Source organism: Tachypleus tridentatus, chromosome 11, assembly GCF_004210375.1.
Source record: "Tachypleus tridentatus isolate NWPU-2018 chromosome 11, ASM421037v1, whole genome shotgun sequence".
Taxonomy (NCBI): domain Eukaryota; kingdom Metazoa; phylum Arthropoda; class Merostomata; order Xiphosura; family Limulidae; genus Tachypleus; species Tachypleus tridentatus.
The window spans coordinates 18,862,791-18,881,349 of NC_134835.1; the positions used below are offsets into that span (position 1 = coordinate 18,862,791).

The 18,559-nt window shown below is 36.3% G+C and overlaps 1 protein-coding gene across 1 annotated transcript in view; it reads left to right on the top strand.

Moving 5' to 3' along the window:
* Positions 1 to 18,559, top strand: part of LOC143231733 (calbindin-32-like) — an 89,183-nt gene that overhangs the window by 23,847 nt on the left and 46,777 nt on the right. The window contains exon 2 of the mRNA XM_076466354.1: positions 14,287 to 14,372. Coding sequence (XP_076322469.1) covers positions 14,287 to 14,372 — 86 coding nt within the window. The remainder of the gene's footprint in view (positions 1 to 14,286; positions 14,373 to 18,559) is intronic.

Consider the following 18,559-nt stretch of genomic DNA (forward strand, 5'->3'; position numbering starts at 1 on the left):
GCCATGTGGACTGTCTTTTATTTATTATCAAAATTTATTTGTATCTCACTAGAAATTTTCTTTTCCCCCCTTTCAAGCCATGGGGGAACAATTTATCACTTCATTGTATAGACCTATATAATATATAATAATTTGGGAGTTGCAACAAGTCGTAATGTATACACCAAAATCGTACTGATTACGCTCAAATCGTAATGGTTGGCATTTCTGGTACTAATTGAGGCTCTTGTCAACTACAACAAAATGGACTGCAGGATGTCCCTGAAAATTCATATTCTTAACGCTCATCTTGATAAATTCAAGGAGAACATGGGAGCATACTCAGAGAAGCAAGACGAGCACTTCCACTAAGATATACTGGACTTTGAACTTGGTAAAGTAGCGTATAAGGAAAACATGATGGAAGACTATATTTGGGGGCTGATACGTGAAAGTGATTTACATTACAGTCACAAATCTCGAAAAAAAATTTCTCACTTCTAAACATTTTTGTATAACTGTTTGTTTTTGAATTTCGCACAAAGCTACTCGAGGGCTATCTGTGCTAGCCGTCCCTACTTTAGCAGTGTAAGACTAGAGGGAAGGTAGCTAGTCATCACCACCCACCGCCAACTCTTGGGCTACTCTTTTACCAACGAATAGTGGGATTGACCGGAACATTATAACGCCCCCACGGCTGGGAGGGCGGTCATGTTTGGCGTGACGCGGGCGTGAACCCGCGACCCTCGGATTACGAGTCGCACGCCTTACGCGCTAGGCCATGCCAGGCCCCTTTGGTATAACTTTAGTATAAATACATGTAAATCTTGATTCATATGTTGTTTTTTTTAGACCTTAGGTGAATGAAAATGTACAAATTTGCCCGTTTTTACACAGAAAATAGGTTAATTTCTAAATTTCATTATCCAGGTAACAAAAGCAAAGTTTGAATGGAATAATGGCCATTTTTTGTACTTTTACAACACAAGCAATTAATAAATAACACATACTATCCAGGAACAAAATTTGTGTTATATAGTGTTATTAGTAAAGTTTATAAAATATACGAACTGTGGTTCCTGCAACTTTACAATTAAAATATAACCTTCATGTTGTGCCACAGAACAAAGAAACTGTGTATGTTTGAGCTTCATCACCCATCAAATACTCTTAATGTTGTGGTACTAATAGCTTTAGTAATATCGTTAAGTTTATTTATCATGTTTGTAACAATAGTTAGGGCGAGAGTCACCGCCAAATGAATGTCGTTAAAGTGGAAGGTTATCAAGTGAGTTTAGGTCAAAGGACCTCTTCCATATTGCCATTTAGATGAAGAGGACGTGACATTTGAACCTTGCCGTAAGCTCAAAAGAGGCCTCAAACTTAGACATTTGTTATTTCTTTTGTGTTAAGTTTCGCGATTTGTTTTAGGCACAGAAAAAAAAAAAAGACTAAAATGTCATTTATTAATTGTTGAATAAATATAAAAATATTCAAATCGTACTTTCTTTTTCCTTTGGGCTAATGATTGCCTTGTCCTGTTTTCATGTGTCATCATTTTTTTTATTTTCATTGTAACCAGGTTCTCTAAAGATGGGAAGTTTGGTTTGTTTTTGAATATCGCACAAAAGTATAACTACTCGAGGGCTATCTGCGCTAGCCGTCTCTAATTTAGCAGTATAAGACTAGAGAGAAGGCAGCTAACTATCACCACCCACCGCCAATTCTTGAGCTACTACTATTTTATCAACGAATTGTGAGATCGACTTATACATTACAACGCCCCCACAGCTGAAAAAGGGAACATGTGTGATGTGACGGGAATTCGAACCCGCGACCCTCAGCTTATGAGTCGAGTGCCTAAAGCGATGTTTCATAACCTTGTGATAAACTTCTGATTTTATAAAACACTGTCTCTCTTCTGCCTTGTATAAGACCAGACTTTGACAATCATGGTTCTCCATCTTCCTTCGTCTCAAGCTAACTGGCTGATGTCAGTTTAGTGCTGGTTTGTTCCTCTTAAAGCATTTTGTTTTCTTTTCTCCTCTCTCTCTTTTTCCCTTGATTTTTGCTGTCAGTATTTGATATACTAAGCCTTCTTTGCGAATGACATGCGATAGGAATTTTAACTGTCCTTTTCTAACAGTTTTTATAACTGATCTTCTTGCTTTCGCTCCTTCTAGCAGTTTTTCATTTGTAATTTTTTTCAATCAATGCTCTCCCGAGCATTCTTTTCCAAAAACACACTTCAGTGGCTTGTAACATCTTCATAACTTTATTGAGTTGCCATCCGACATTCGCATCCATGTAGTAAACACTGAGGACTCGAATATAACCGGCAGTTGTAAAGACATTAAAATGGCTCTTGTTTTATAAACTTTATTTAGTTTCAAAATTTCATCAACTGAAATGTTCAGGGTTAATGATATTCGTCTTTACCTCGCGCGTGAAGATAATGTTTATCTAAACTGGGCGTTGAATGACAGTATCAATAATAGGGGTGTGGTGTCTAATTAATGTGTTTGTTTGTTCAGAATTAAGCACAAAAGTATTCGATGGGCTATCTGTGCTCTGCCCACCACGGGTATCGAATCCTGGTTTTTAATAAGTAAGTCCGCAGACATTCCACTGCGTCACTGGAAGGCATCTAATTAACAGTGCGTGTGTTTTTCTAATAGCAAAGTTACATCAGGCTATCGGCTGAGCCCCCCGAAGATAATCGAACTCCTCATTTTAGCGTTGTAAATCCGTAGACTTACCGCTGTACTAGCGGGAGGGCGATTCTTTGTGAAATGAAGCTGCTAGTTTATAAGGGATTTAAGACATCAGCTTTGATTCAGAACGTTTTGGGAGAACTGAAGAAGGAAGAAATGATTAGATGAATACCTCGGATTCAGTATTTTTTATTTAACGTGTTAGTAGTGGTGGTTTTATGAGATGAGTAGATTTAACATATTAACAGTGAGAAGATTTATTTTGTTACTAGTGATATCTTGAACATGTTAGTTGGGAGGAGATATGTCTTCTCAGTAGTGATAGATTTATCTTGTTACTAGTGATATCTTGAACATGTTAGTTGGGAGGAGATATGTCTTCTCAGTAGTGATAGATTTATCTTGTTACTAGTGATATCTTGAACATGTTAGTTGGGAGGAGATATGTCTTCTCAGTAGTGATAGATTTATTTTGTTACTAGTGATAGCTTGAACATGTTAGTTGGGAGGAGATATGCCTTCTCAGTAGTGATAGATTTATCTTGTTACTAGTGATAGCTTGAACATGTTAGTTGGGAGGAGATATGTCTTCTCAGTAGTGATAGATTTATCTTGTTACTAGTGATATCTTGAACATGTTAGTTGGGAGGAGATATGTCTTCTCAGTAGTGATAGATTTATCTTGTTACTAGTGATATCTTGAACATGTTAGTTGGGAGGAGATATGTCTTCTCAGTAGTGATAGATTTATCTTGTTACTAGTGATAGCTTGAACATGTTAGTTGGGAGGAGATATGTCTTCTCAGTAGTGATAGATTTATTTTGTTACTAGTGATATCTTGAACATGTTAGTTGGGAGGAGATATGTCTTCTCAGTAGTGATAGATTTATCTTGTTACTAGTGATATCTTGAACATGTTAGTTGGGAGGAGATATGTCTTCTCAGTAGTGATAGATTTATCTTGTTACTAGTGATATCTTGAACATGTTAGTTGGGAGGAGATATGTCTTCTCAGTAGTGATAGATTTATCTTGTTACTAGTGATATCTTGAACATGTTAGTTGGGAGGAGATATGTCTTCTCAGTAGTGATAGATTTATCTTGTTACTAGTGATATCTTGAACATGTTAGTTGGGAGGAGATATGTCTTCTCAGTAGTGATAGATTTATTTTGTTACTAGTGATATCTTGAACATGTTAGTTGGGAGGAGATATGTCTTCTCAGTAGTGATAGATTTATCTTGTTACTAGTGATAGCTTGAACATGTTAGTTGGGAGGAGATATGTCTTCTCAGTAGTGATAGATTTATCTTGTTACTAGTGATATCTTGAACATGTTAGTTGGGAGGAGATATGTCTTCTCAGTAGTGATAGATTTATTTTGTTACTAGTGATATCTTGAACATGTTAGTTGGGAGGAGATATGTCTTCTCAGTAGTGATAGATTTATTTTGTTACTAGTGATATCTTGAACATGTTAGTTAGGAGGAGATATGTCTTCTCAGTAGTGATAGATTTATTTTGTTACTAGTGATATCTTGAACATGTTAGTTGGGAGGAGATACGTCTTCTCACTAGTGACAGATTTATTTTGTTAGAAATAAAACATTTTTCTTGTTAGTATCAACAGATCTGATTTTTAGTAGTGTTATATTCATTTTAATAATAACGAAAGATTTATAGAACTACAAACAAGTCAAATCTATCACTCTGAGTCTCTGAGTGAGACTTAGGAGGTTACTGTGTGTCTGTTTTCTTATAGCAAAGCCACATCGAGCATATTTGTTAAGCTCACCGAAAGAAATCGAACCCCTAATTTTAGAGTTGTAAATCCGTAGACATACCGCTGTACTAGCGGGGAGCTAGGAGGTTAGTTAAATAACCAGGTAGATTGTATAATACTTATGATACTATTATGTCCAGTATCTAAGTTTTAATATTTTTTACACCAATCATTAATTCACGTGTAGAAACCTTTCGATTCATAATGTCATCATAAATTTGTTTGTTTGGTTGTTTTTTAATTTCGCGTCACAAATTTAGCAGTGTAAGATTAGAGGGAAAACATTTAGCAGTGTAAGATTAGAGGGAAAACATTTAGCAGTGTAAGATTAGAGGGAAAACATTTAGCAGTGTAAGATTAGAGGGAAAACATTTAGCAGTGTAAGATTAGAGGGAAAACAGTTAGCAGTGTAAGATTAGAGGGAAAACATTTAGCAGTGTAAGATTAGAGGGAAAACATTTAGCAGTGTAAGATTAGAGGGAAAACATTTCGCAGTGTAAGATTAGAGGGAAACAGTTAGCAGTGTAAGATTAGAGGGAAAACATTTCGCAGTGTAAGATTAGAGGGAAAACAGTTCGCAGTGTAAGATTAGAGGGAAAACATTTAGCAGTGTAAGATTAGAGGAAAACATTTATTAGCAGTGTAAGATTAGAGGAAAACATTTAGCAGTGTAAGATTAGAGGAAAACATTTAGCAGTGTAAGATTAGAGGAAAACATTTAGCAGTGTAAGATTAGAGGAAAACAGTTAGCAGTGTAAGATTAGAGGAAAACAGTTAGCAGTGTAAGATTAGAGGAAAACAGTTAGCAGTGTAAGATTAGAGGGAAAACATTTAGCAGTGTAAGATTAGAGGGAAAACAGTTAGCAGTGTAAGATTAGAGGGAAACCATTTAGCAGTGTAAGATTAGAGGGAAAACATTTAGCAGTGTAAGATTAGAGGGAAAACATTTCGCAGTGTAAGATTAGAGGGAAAACATTTCGCAGTGTAAGATTAGAGGGAAAACATTTAGCAGTGTAAGATTAGAGGGAAAACAGTTAGCAGTGTAAGATTAGAGGGAAAACATTTAGCAGTGTAAGATTAGAGGGAAAACAGTTAGCAGTGTAAGATTAGAGGGAAAACAGTTAGCAGTGTAAGATTAGAGGGAAAACAGTTAGCAGTGTAAGATTAGAGGGAAAACATTTAGCAGTGTAAGATTAGAGGGAAAACAGTTCGCAGTGTAAGATTAGAGGGAAAACAGTTAGTCATTATCATGCACCACCAACTCATTGGTTACACTTTTACCAACGAATAGTGGGATTGACCTACACTTACAATACCCACACGGCTGAAAGGGCAAGCACGAATCAAGACGGGGATTCGAGCCCACCACCCACAGATTGCGGTTCAAGCGCCCTAACCACTTGGCCATGCGGGGTGTTCGTCATCAGATTTCGTGTTAGCATCAGTTGGTGGCGGATCTGTAGGACAGCATGAGTCTGAGTCCGTGGGTGTTGTCTCTGGAACTGATTTGTCACTGATAGTATCTGATATGACTGGCCCGAAATTCCTGGCTGTCCCTGTAGATCTAGAGAAAAAAATATGAAACACTATAATAAAACCGAAAGTGGGTAAAATAACCCTGAATTTAATAGATTTATTTGCTCTAACGAGTGATTTCGCAAGTGAAAATGGTTCTTATATAAATGCCAGGCATGGCCAGGTGGATAAGACTTTCGACTCGAAATCTGAGAGTCGTGGGTTCGAATCCCTGTTGCACCAAACATGCTCGCCTTTCAGTCCTTGGGGGTGTTATAATGTGAGAGTTAATCCAACTATTCGTTGGTAAAAGGGTAGCCCAAAAGTATGCGGTGGGTGGTGACGACTAGCTGCATTTCCTCTAGTCCTAAACTGCAAAATTAGAGATGGCTAGCGCAGATAGCCCTCGTGTAGCTTTGCGCAAAATTAAAATAAAAAAACACAACAAAATCCTATATAAATTACATAAAGCTTGAAAAAGTTTTGACCTACAAATTTTTAAATTTCCATTCGTGAAAAATAATGAAGAGGAAGTATTCTTTCTTTTTTGTTTGTTTGTTTGTTTTGAATTTCACATAAAGCTACTCAAGGACTATCTGTGCTAGCCGTCCCTAATTTAGCAGTGTAAGACTAGAGGAAAGGCAGCTAGTCTTCACCACCTACCGCCAACTCTTGGGCTACTCTTTTACCAACGAAAAGTGGGATTGACCGTCACATTATAACGCCCCTACGGCTGATACGGGGATTCGAACCCGCGACATTCAGATTACGAGTCGAACGTCTTAACCAGCTGGTCGTACCGAGCCTTTTCTTTTTCCCACTAAAAACTTTGGTATCCCTAATCAGACTGGCAGTTTGACTGTGCTTATCTTGATACGACTGCTCATCAAGGAGAAAATTCTAATTCAACAAACGAGCGAAGTGGAGAATAGTTTACTGAATTTCTTGGTATGTCCTATCGACCGTAGAACTTTTATTAAAAATATACAACGAAAGAGACAAACGATGTCTGTAAAATAGTTCCAGGTGGTTGTAGACACACAACACATTTTTCTTTAAAGTGTCTAATTTTACCATAGGTTTATCAGGCTTCACGTTTCATTTAACACGTATGTTTATAAATGTTTTATAGGTTTCACTTGGTTTGCTGTATATTTACTGTATCAGAAAGTAGCAATGACTTCATGTTATACATTTGCGAAAAATTACATGTCATCATGATTTCTGTACTACACGTTTGACGTAATGTTTAAGAAACACTTAATTATGTGTCTACACGTTTAACAGGAATATGAAAAACCTGAGACTGAATTTTCTATCATAAGTACATCTAAGCAGTAATTGTCAACAATCCAGAAATGGGTGTTATATCATTTAGTACATCGTAATAATTGTTCCCAAGAATATTGAAACAGGATTTATATCATTAGGACATTTAAATGACTTCTACTAACAATATTTAAGTTGGTATCAGCCATGCAATATCAGCTATACTAAAGCGAATTAGATTTCAAAAAACGCTTACATTAAAGGATTTCAAAATAAACATAATCAACATTAGCAGGCAATGCAACATGTCTCCGCCAAGCAACCCTAACATGATCAATTTTGACACCAGAGAAAGCGTAGAAAACGCAAACAAAATGTGAAGTCCATCATTTTCGTTGGTTAAGATATGTTACCTGTAGAAAAATATATTTGTACGAAATTTCATCGAAATTAGTAGAAACAAGGTGAAGAACTTGACCAAAACTCCAAAAATTATGGATTTATTTACATTTTCGACCCCCCCTCCTCACTAAAATGACAAAAATGATAACAGCTCACACTTCCGTATGTATATATGTATGGAATCTGTAAACAGTTTCTGTATACCAAATCTTATGTAAATTGGTAGAAATATAGCAAAATAGTTACCAATAAACCTAAAACTGTGCTTTTCAAACACCTTTAGTCCTGAAGACTAAATATTGGCAAATCTAACTTTTTTGTATTCCAGTGTATTGAGTATATGAAAATATATAATTTGACATTTTTCATATTTACTATAAATATGACCACACAGAGGCCATAAATGTACATTTGTTTGGTTATTTGACCTCTGACCCCATAAAAACTTTTAAACAGCCCAAACCAATAAAACGAAAAAAGAATGTGGGCGTATTGGACCAAAGTTTAACTGTACCAAGCTTCAAGTCAATCCGCCTAGAAATGAACGAATGGTAATTTTGGTAAAGAAGCATAGCAAAACAATAAATATGATCTGTGTACAGATAATATGTTTGCTTGTTTGTTTCGAATTTCGCGCAAAGCTACATGAGGGCTATCTGTGCTAGCCGTCCCTAATTTAGCAGTATAAGACTAGAGGGAAGGCAGCTAGTCATCACCACCCACCGACAACTCTTGGGCTACTATTTTACCAACGAATAGTGTGATTGACCGTCACATTATAACGCCCCCATGGCTGAAAGATCGAGCATCTTTGGTGTGACAGGGATTCGAACCCGTGTGTACAGATAGACTCACCCAAATAAACTACCGTATGTGGTATGTACACAATATATATTGGGGGCGTCAGTGTTTGGATGTGACAAGGGTGTTTATAAATTTGTTTTACAAGTATTTTTAGTAGGCTGGATCTCATGTTAAAGATAATTAGTAAGTTTGTTTGCCGTGTTTAATAAACGTATTCGGTAAGTACTTTGGTAAGCGGTCATGATAAGGTTACTTATTAAGGCGAACTGGTGGTTTAGAAATCTAATTCTAAAACTGGAACAAGTTAATAGATTGTGGAGAGGTGGCATCGCAAAGTTCGTTTGATCTAGAACCGACTTTAGTTTAACAGCTCTCTTCGATCAATTCTCAACTCAATTACCCATAACAATTTAGAATCCGAGTTTACGGAGTGTTCTCACGTGACAGCACCATTAAATCCGCAATGAACAAATTAAGAGGAATGTGAGATAAATATAAAAAAAAATCTTCGCTTTACGTGATTTCTATGAAAAATGTTAGGCCTAGCGGTTTCTCATCACCAGCTTTCAAATCTCGTGTTTCGGATATTTTTGTTATCTCATTCGTTTTGGTGACGTAAGTCCTGCTTCTTTCTCGAGAGAAGACAAATGCTTTAACGTAAGTCCTGCTTCTTCTCGAGAGAAGACAAATGCTTTAACGTAAGTCCTGCTTCTTCTCGAGAGAAGACAAATGCTTTAACGTAAGTCCTGCTTCTTCTCGAGAGAAGACAAATGCTTTAACGTAAGTCCTGCTTCTTCTCGGAGAAGACAAATGCTTTAACGTAAGTCCTGCTTCTTCTCGAGAGAAGACAAATGCTTTAACGTAAGTCCTGCTTCTTCTCGAGAAAAGACAAATGCTTTCTTACGTTATTTTGGGTCAGTTTTCCAGATGCTTGTCTGCCAGCTTTTCACATTTATACAACTGGAGGTATTTCTCGTTCTCCAGAACTCACCCATAGATTCCCCCCAACCGGCCCGGCATGGCCAAACGCGTAAAGGCGTGCGACTCGTAATCCGAGGGTCGTGGGTTCGCGCCCGCGTCGCGCTAAACATGCTCGCTCTCCCAGCCGTGGGGGCGTTATAATGTGACGGTCAATCCCACTTTTCGTTGGTAAAAGAGTAGCCCAAGAGTTGGCGGTGGGTGGTGATGACTAGCTGCCTTCCCTCTAGTCTTACACTGCTAAATTAGGGATGGCTAGCACAGATAGTCCTCGAGTAGCTTTGTGCGAAATTCCAAAACAAACAAACAAACAAAGATCCCCCCCAACCTGATTAATAGTCTTTTTACTGCACCCATTACAGTGTCTGATATTCATCGTGCTTTACGCAACAGATGAAATAAATCATTTGGATTGGACAGCATTTCAAACTGCCATCTACGGAATGCCCCTTGCAAGTTTTATTTACTACTAACCGCATTATTAAACGCACTGAATTTTTTCTCTCACTCAAGAGACCGACCCAATATACTTCTTTTTCTCAAGCCCTATAAACTTTCTTCATTAGTGAGCTCTTACTGACTTATTAATCTCCCTGGTGTTTCCAGAAGGACATTTGAGTATATTTTAGTCTCAAGGACTCCACCTGCCTCGTTCTCAAGCGAGATTTCGACCTCGACCATTCATCCAAAACAAGATTCTCAGTTTATCTTATATTATCGTCAATAACTCGTATATCTTGTTGTTTGGATACCATTTGGCATCATAGATTAGTTTGTATACGTGTTTTCTTGAAACTATCTATTACATATGTCGGCTAGTAACTCTAGCCTGTCATATTACTTAAATACACTTTATTTTGACCGTTTGACAAGGTTCTGTTTTATCCCCTTTACTTAATGAACTCAGAATAACATATTTCAACTTGTTTCTTTCCCACAATGACCGCTCTTAACAGTTGACTTCAATATGACGTTACCTTTTTTCCTTACACTAAAACTAAAGCTATACTGTTTGGTAGAAACCTTCGAAAGTTTAGTTCTTGGCATCATCCTCAACTCTTCAGTGTCTAATCTTGATCTTTAAACCAGAGATGTCTCCTTAGTTCCTACTGAGGATTATAATATTCACTTTTTCTATATACATATGAATGTATCGACAAAGACTGGTTCAGTTACTTCAGAACACAATCTGATCAGACGAATTTTCTTCCCGCTTTGTTATTACAATACAATCTGGGATAATTTCATTTTAAAGCAACCAATATAGCAGTTAGTTATTACAGTTGTATCCGGAGCTTTAACTGATTGTCTCTTTTTCGTCAAAGTTCACAACAGTTAGTTCAGTTACTTTAGAACACTATTAATGAGAAAAATTATTCTTCTCTTCTCTGTTATTACAATACAACCAGAGATAATTTCACTTTACAAATTGCTACTATATACTCTAAATAGCTGAGCTCACAAACACATATCTTGATCTATCTTTCGAACTAAATTTTCGATGCGTATTTATATCCCGACAGAAGTTTAAAATATTTTATATGCTACTAGATATTATGATGAATAATCCTCAGTTAAAACAGCAAAAAGAATTCCAAAGGTTACAGTAACATGAAGCAATAATTCAACAATCGCAGTAGTGTAGGAAGAGGTTCCACAGTGTACAGGAGGAAGTGTTTGGCTAGACATACAGGATATAACAATTTACCAACAGAATACTAGAGTAAAGTGAAGTTGGCTATGAGTCGATTGTGTGAGTACACCTAAGAGCAAAGAAGATAGTAGACAGAATCACCAGAAACTTGCATTGAGCAGGATCATCAGAAATGTGACACGATTCTGCTGAGCATGTGACATCTGTTAAAACACAATAACTAGGTGGGAGGTAGCAACGGTGAAACTGGGTTAAAAGTGGATTGTGTGCTGTTTGTTTATTGTTGCAGATTATAACAAACAAGTCAAAGTTATCTCAGCCCCTATACAAAACTTGAGCATGTGACATCTGCTAAAAAACAATAACTAGGAGGGAGATAGCAACGGTGACACTGGGTTAAAAGTGGATTGTGTGCTGTTTGTTTATTGTTGCAGTTTATCACCAACAAGTCAAAGTTATCTCAGCCCCTATACAAAACCTGAGCATGTGACATCTGCTAAAAAACAATAACTAGGAGGGAGATAGCAACGGTGACACTGGATTAAAAGTGGATTGTGTGCTGTTTGTTTATTGTTGCAGTTTATCACCAACAAGTCAAAGTTATCCCAGCCCCTATACACAACCTGAGGATGTGCTTAACTGCTTTTCGTAGCTTGTAAGTTTAATCCTAGAACTTCAACCAAGATTAATAAGTAACTCTATCTGGTGAGAAAAATGTTTTTTTTAAGTTCAGTGAAGAAGTCAGGTAATGCGTGTCTGTGATACTGTTTTTCTAATTATGTAACCTTGATAAATTCCAGCATGTAAAATTCACAGTATAACATTAATAACGTTAAATAAACAAGATTACTTAGTAGTTCGCACATTATCTTAACGTTTAGTTATTAGTTTATACATTATCTAAACGTTTAATTAATAGTTTATATATTAGTCTACCTGTTACTGAGTTCTTTAGCTATCAGTTCACACACTATTTAAATGTTTAATTATTAATTTACACATCAGCTGAATTTTTGTTTGTTTAAAGTTAAGCAAAATGCTGCATAATGGGCTCTCTGTGCTCTGCCCACCACGAGTATCGAAACCCCTCTTCTAAAGTTGTAAGTCTGCATACATGTTGCTGTGGTACTAGAGACTAACCTAAGCCTTTAGTTATTAGTTTACACATTATCTAAACGTTTGGTTATTAGTTCAGTTGATAGTTTACAATTTATTTAAGCATTTAGTTATTAGCCTAAATATTACCGAATCGTTCGGCTATTAGTTTACACACACTATCAGTTATTATTTTACATATTATGGAAACGTTTAGTTATTAGTTTGCACATTATATGAACTAGCTCTATTTGTTGTTAAACGTTCAATTTACACATTATATGATACAATTACATTGTAAATAATACACTGCCTACACAATGAGAGAATGACTTTTTAATAGCCTCTTTAATTTCATTATGTTATAAACATATTTTAGACTGTATATGCTGGCGTACAAGACGGCCCCCTAAATTTTAAGTTAAGGTGTTCGTGCTATGATCGCCATATAAGACGACCCCCGAGTTGTGAAATTGATTAGTGGAACCAAATTAGCCTCTGAAAAAGTGCTGTCCGATAGTTCTTAGTCATCAGTATTCAAAAGAAAATAAAGTGTTGTTTTTTTTTTTAATTTCGCACAAAGCTACTCGAGAACTATCTGCGTTAGCCGTCTGTAATTTAGCAGTGTAAGACAACCGCCAACTGTTGGGCTACTCTTTTACCATCGAATAAGGGGATTGACCGTCTCGTTATGACACCTCATAGCTGAAAGGCAAACATGGAATTCGAACCCGCGACCCTCAGATTACGAGTCGAGTGCCTTAACCATCAGGCCATGCCGGACCTTCTGTTGAAATAACTCTGAAATAACATCATCCTTGTACACTATATGGATTATGAACATTTTGCACAAATGAGTGAGATGCTATAGACATGACAGCCTTAAAATGAAGTCTTTTATAATGGGGATTAAATTATATGTCAAGCTGCATCGTCGTCAGATAGAGCATTATTTGTAAAACTTGTAAGATCATATAAATATAATGTACTCAGTAATTTGTATTGTCTTCAAATATTGGCTGATACATTAAACATTTTTCGGACATCATAACCTATATATAGATTATTAATGGGTGTATTTTCTGCTTTTTTTCTTTGCCTTAAAATATTAAGAAGTAATTTTTTTTCTCCAAGAACGGTGTTTATCTACGTGTTGATGCACTGGGTTGAAACTTTCGCATGATAAATGTTTCTAAACTGACACCCGTCTTCGAAGTATTAGAAATCGTTTATATATTGTGAAACTAGTGAATAAGCAACTGATGAGAGAAAAACTCAAAATATCTCCAAATCATTATGTCATCCTAACCAAAAGCACAGAAAGGATTAGGGAATAGTTTCTGATTCCAGAGAGATTATTATGATAATTTGGTGAACATAGGTGACATAGTTACCTGTAGGATGGCCCTGCCCTCTGTCTGGAGACAACGTTACAAGCTTTGATTGAGTCTTACGTCATAAAGTCGTCTCGAACTAGACAGTTTGCAGAATCAGTCCATGAAAATCATTTAAGAAATCATCACTAAAAATCAAAAGCAAGAGCTGGAAATAATTACTACTTTTGAATAAACCAGAAATTTAACTTTACCGCAAACATTTTTCAAGAAAAATCTTCGAACCTTTTCCAATGATAGTACGCCTTTAGGCTAACGTCTAAAGAACAAACTTGTTTACTTTTAGTGGAAACAGTGCCCGTAAAACAAACAATCGTTTACTTTAACAGACGTGTACAGAACAAAGGTTTATTAACCTTTCCTGGAAACGTGTACAGAACAAAGGTTATCACCTTTCCTGGAAACAGTGCCAGTAAAACAACTGATTACCTTCGTTAGTCTGAACATGTTGTTCTTTGTTGTTGTTCATTAATCACATTGTTTGTTTCCGATTGTGATCAACTTTATATGATTTGTTAGCATGTGTACAATTTGATAACACAGATAATATTTTAAATCATTACAACAATTCTTGTTGTACGTTTAGTCTACACATTTATAAAGTTCAATAACATGTATTTCATAGCTAACGAAGGTGTTAATTCCTATCTTTATAAAATAACAAGGATCAAGATTTTCTTTCTTTGTTTCTTTTATAGGGAATGGTTTTATCGAGGGAAGAGAGCTGGATAACTTCTTAAGAGAATTTGTCTCGAGTGTCAACGTAACAGATGTCAGTCCCGACGTAAGTAACGTAAAATGCTGCTTTGAGAAGCACTGCTCATTTATAATGTTTGATGTTTATGTACTCCTGTGTTCGTTGCATTAATAAAACATGAAACACTCACATGTTTTTTTTCAGTTAATAAAATTTTAGTAAAACCGTAACTGTCAATAAATCTACATATATAGATGGCACTTGTTATTGGGAACAGTCTCCTTAAATTTAGCAGCACAAATAATCAAGAGAAATGAAGTCATTCTTCTCAGAAGCTGAATCTGGCATGATCATGTAATTACAATTTTATTACAGACTCCAAACCTTCATTTCCATGTTCTATATATCTCTTTTTATACAGGAAGTTAGTTATCAAGATACAAACATTTTATTTTCTTGTTCAACACAAACAAGATCTACAGACATAGATGGCGCTTGTTCAACATATACAAGATCTACAAACATAGATGGCGCTTGTTCAACATATATAACATCTACAGACATAGATGGCGCTTGTTCAACATATACAAGATCTACAGACATAGATGGCGCGTGTTCAACATATACAAGATCTACAGATATAGATGGCGCGTGTTCAACATATACAAGATCTACAGACATAGATGGCGCTTGTTCAACATATACAAGATCTACAGACATAGATGGCGCTTGTTCAACATATACAAGATCTACAGACATAGATGGCGCGTGTTCAACACAAACAAGATATACAGACATAGATGGCGCTTGATCAACATATACAAGATCTACAGACATAGATGGCGCGTGTTCAACATATACAAGATCTACAGACATAGATGGCGCATGTTCAACATATACAAGATCTACAGACATAGATGGCGCTTATTCAACATATACAAGATCTACAGATATAGATGGCGCGTGTTCAACATATACAAAATCTACAGACACAGATGGCGCGTGTTCAACACAAACAAGATCAACAGACATAGATGGCGCTTATTCAACATATACAAGATCTACCGATATAGATGGCGCGTGTTCAACATATACAAGATCTACAGACATAGATGGCGCGTGTTCAACATATACAAGATCTACAGACATAGATGGCGCGTGCTCAACATATACAAGATCTACAGACATAGATGGCGCGTGTTCAACATATACAAGATCTACAGACACAGATGGCGCGTGTTCAACAGAAACAAGATCTACAATCATAGATGGCGCTTATTCAACATATACAAGATCTACAGACACAGATGGCGCGTGTTCAACAGAAACAAGATCTACAAACATAGATGGCGCTTATTCAACATATACAAGATCTACAGACATAGATGGCGCTTATTCAACATATACAAGATCTACAGATATAGATGGCGCGTGTTCAACATATACAAAATCTACAGACACAGATGGCGCGTGTTCAACATATACAAGATCTACAGACATAGATGGCGCTTATTCAACATATACAAGATCTACCGATATAGATGGCGCGTGTTCAACATATACAAGATCTACAGACATAGATGGCGCGTGTTCAACATATACAAGGTCTACAGACATAGATGGCGCGTGTTCAACATATACAAGATCTACAGACATAGATGGCGCGTGTTCAACACAAACAAGATCTGCAGACATGGATGGCGCTTGTTCAACATATACAAGATCTACAGACACAGATGGCGCGTGTTCAACAGAAACAAGATCTACAGACATAGATGGCGCGTGTTCAACACAAACAAGATCTACAGACATAGATGGCGCGTGTTCAACACAAACAAGATCTACAGACATAGATGGCGCGTGTTCAACACAAACAAGATCTGCAGACATAGATGGCGCGTGTTCAACACATACAAGATCTACAGACATAGATGGCGCGTGTTCAACACAAACAAGATATACAGACATAGATGGCGCTTGATCAACATATACAAGATCTACAGACATAGATGGCGCGTGTTCAACACAAACAAGATCTACAGACATAGATGGCGCGTGTTCAACATATACAAGATCTACAGACATAGATGGCGCTTGTTCAACATATACAAGATCTACAGACATAGATGGCGCTTGATCAACATATACAAGGATTTCATGCAGGAGCCACTTAACAACTAATAATGTACTGAATACAACACTTCAAACTAATTTTTAATGTTATATCAATATAACATTAGACATCAATCTATGAAGATACAAAATCCGTGTTTGTAATGATGGAACACGTGTCTAAATAACAAGATGCATGTTTGTAATGATGAGAACACGTGTCTAAATAACAAGATGCATGTTTGTAATGATGAGAACACGTGTCTAAATAACAAGATGCATGTTTGTAATGATGAGAACACGTGTCTAAATAACAAGATGCATGTTTGTAATGATGAGAACACGTGTCTAAATAACAAGATGCATGTTTGTAATGATGAGAACACGTGTCTAAATAACAAGATGCATGTTTGTAATGATGAGAACACGTGTCTAAATAACAAGATGCATGTTTGTAATGATGAGAACACGTGTCTAAATAACAAGATGCATGTTTGTAATGATGAGAACACGTGTCTAAATAACAAGATGCATGTTTGTAATGATGAGAACACGTGTCTAAATAACAAGATGCATGTTTGTAATGATGAGAACACGTGTCTAAATAACAAGATGCATGTTTGTAATGATGAGAACACGTGTCTAAATAACAAGATGCGTGTTTGTAATGATGAGAACACGTGTCTAAATAACAAGATGCGTGTTTGTAATGATGAGAACACGTGTCTAAATAACAAGATGCATGTTTGTAATGATGAGAACACGTGTCTAAATAACAAGATGCATGTTTGTAATGATGAGAACACGTGTCTAAATAACAAGATGCATGTTTGTAATGATGAGAACACGTGTCTAAATAACAAGATGCATGTTTGTAATGATGAGAACACGTGTCTAAATAACAAGATGCGTGTTTGTAATGATGAGAACACGTGTCTAAATAACAAGATGCATGTTTGTAATGATGAGAACACGTGTCTAAATAACAAGATGCGTGTTTGTAATGATGAGAACACGTGTCTAAATAACAAGATGCATGTTTGTAATGATGAGAACACGTGTCTAAATAACAAGATGCATGTTTGTAATGATGAGAACACGTGTCTAAATAACAAGATGCGTGTTTGTAATGATGGAACATGTGTCTAAATAACAAGATGCATGTTTGTAATGATGAGAACACGTGTCTAAATAACAAGATGCATGTTTGTAATGATGAGAACACGTGTCTAAATAACAAGATGCGTGTTTGTAATGATGAGAACACGTGTCTAAATAACAAGATGCGTGTTTGTAATGATGAGAACACGTGTCTAAATAACAAGATGCATGTTTGTAATGATGGAACATGTGTCTAAATAACAAGATGCGTGTTTGTAATGATGAGAACACGTGTCTAAATAACAAGATGCGTGTTTGTAATGATGAGAACATGTGTCTAAATAACAAGATGCATGTTTGTAATGATGAGAACACGTGTCTAAATAACAAGATGCATGTTTGTAATGATGAGAACACGTGTCTAAATAACAAGATGCGTGTTTGTAATGATGAGAACACGTGTCTAAATAACAAGATGCGTGTTTGTAATGATGAGAACACGTGTCTAAATAACAAGATGCATGTTTGTAATGATGAGAACACGTGTCTAAATAACAAGATGCATGTTTGTAATGATGAGAACACGTGTCTAAATAACAAGATGCGTGTTTGTAATGATGAGAACACGTGTCTAAATAACAAGATGCATGTTTGTAATGATGAGAACACGTGTCTAAATAACAAGATGCGTGTTTGTAATGATGAGAACACGTGTCTAAATAACAAGATGCATGTTTGTAATGATGAGAACACGTGTCTAAATAACAAGATGCGTGTTTGTAATGATGAGAACACGTGTCTAAATAACAAGATGCATGTTTGTAATGATGAGAACACGTGTCTAAATAACAAGATGCATGTTTGTAATGATGAGAACACGTGTCTAAATAACAAGATGCGTGTTTGTAATGATGAGAACACGTGTCTAAATAACAAGATGCATGTTTGTAATGATGAGAACACGTGTCTAAATAACAAGATGCATGTGTTTGTAATGATGAATGATGAACACGTGTCTAAATAACAAGATGCGTGTTTGTAATGATGAGAACACGTGTCTA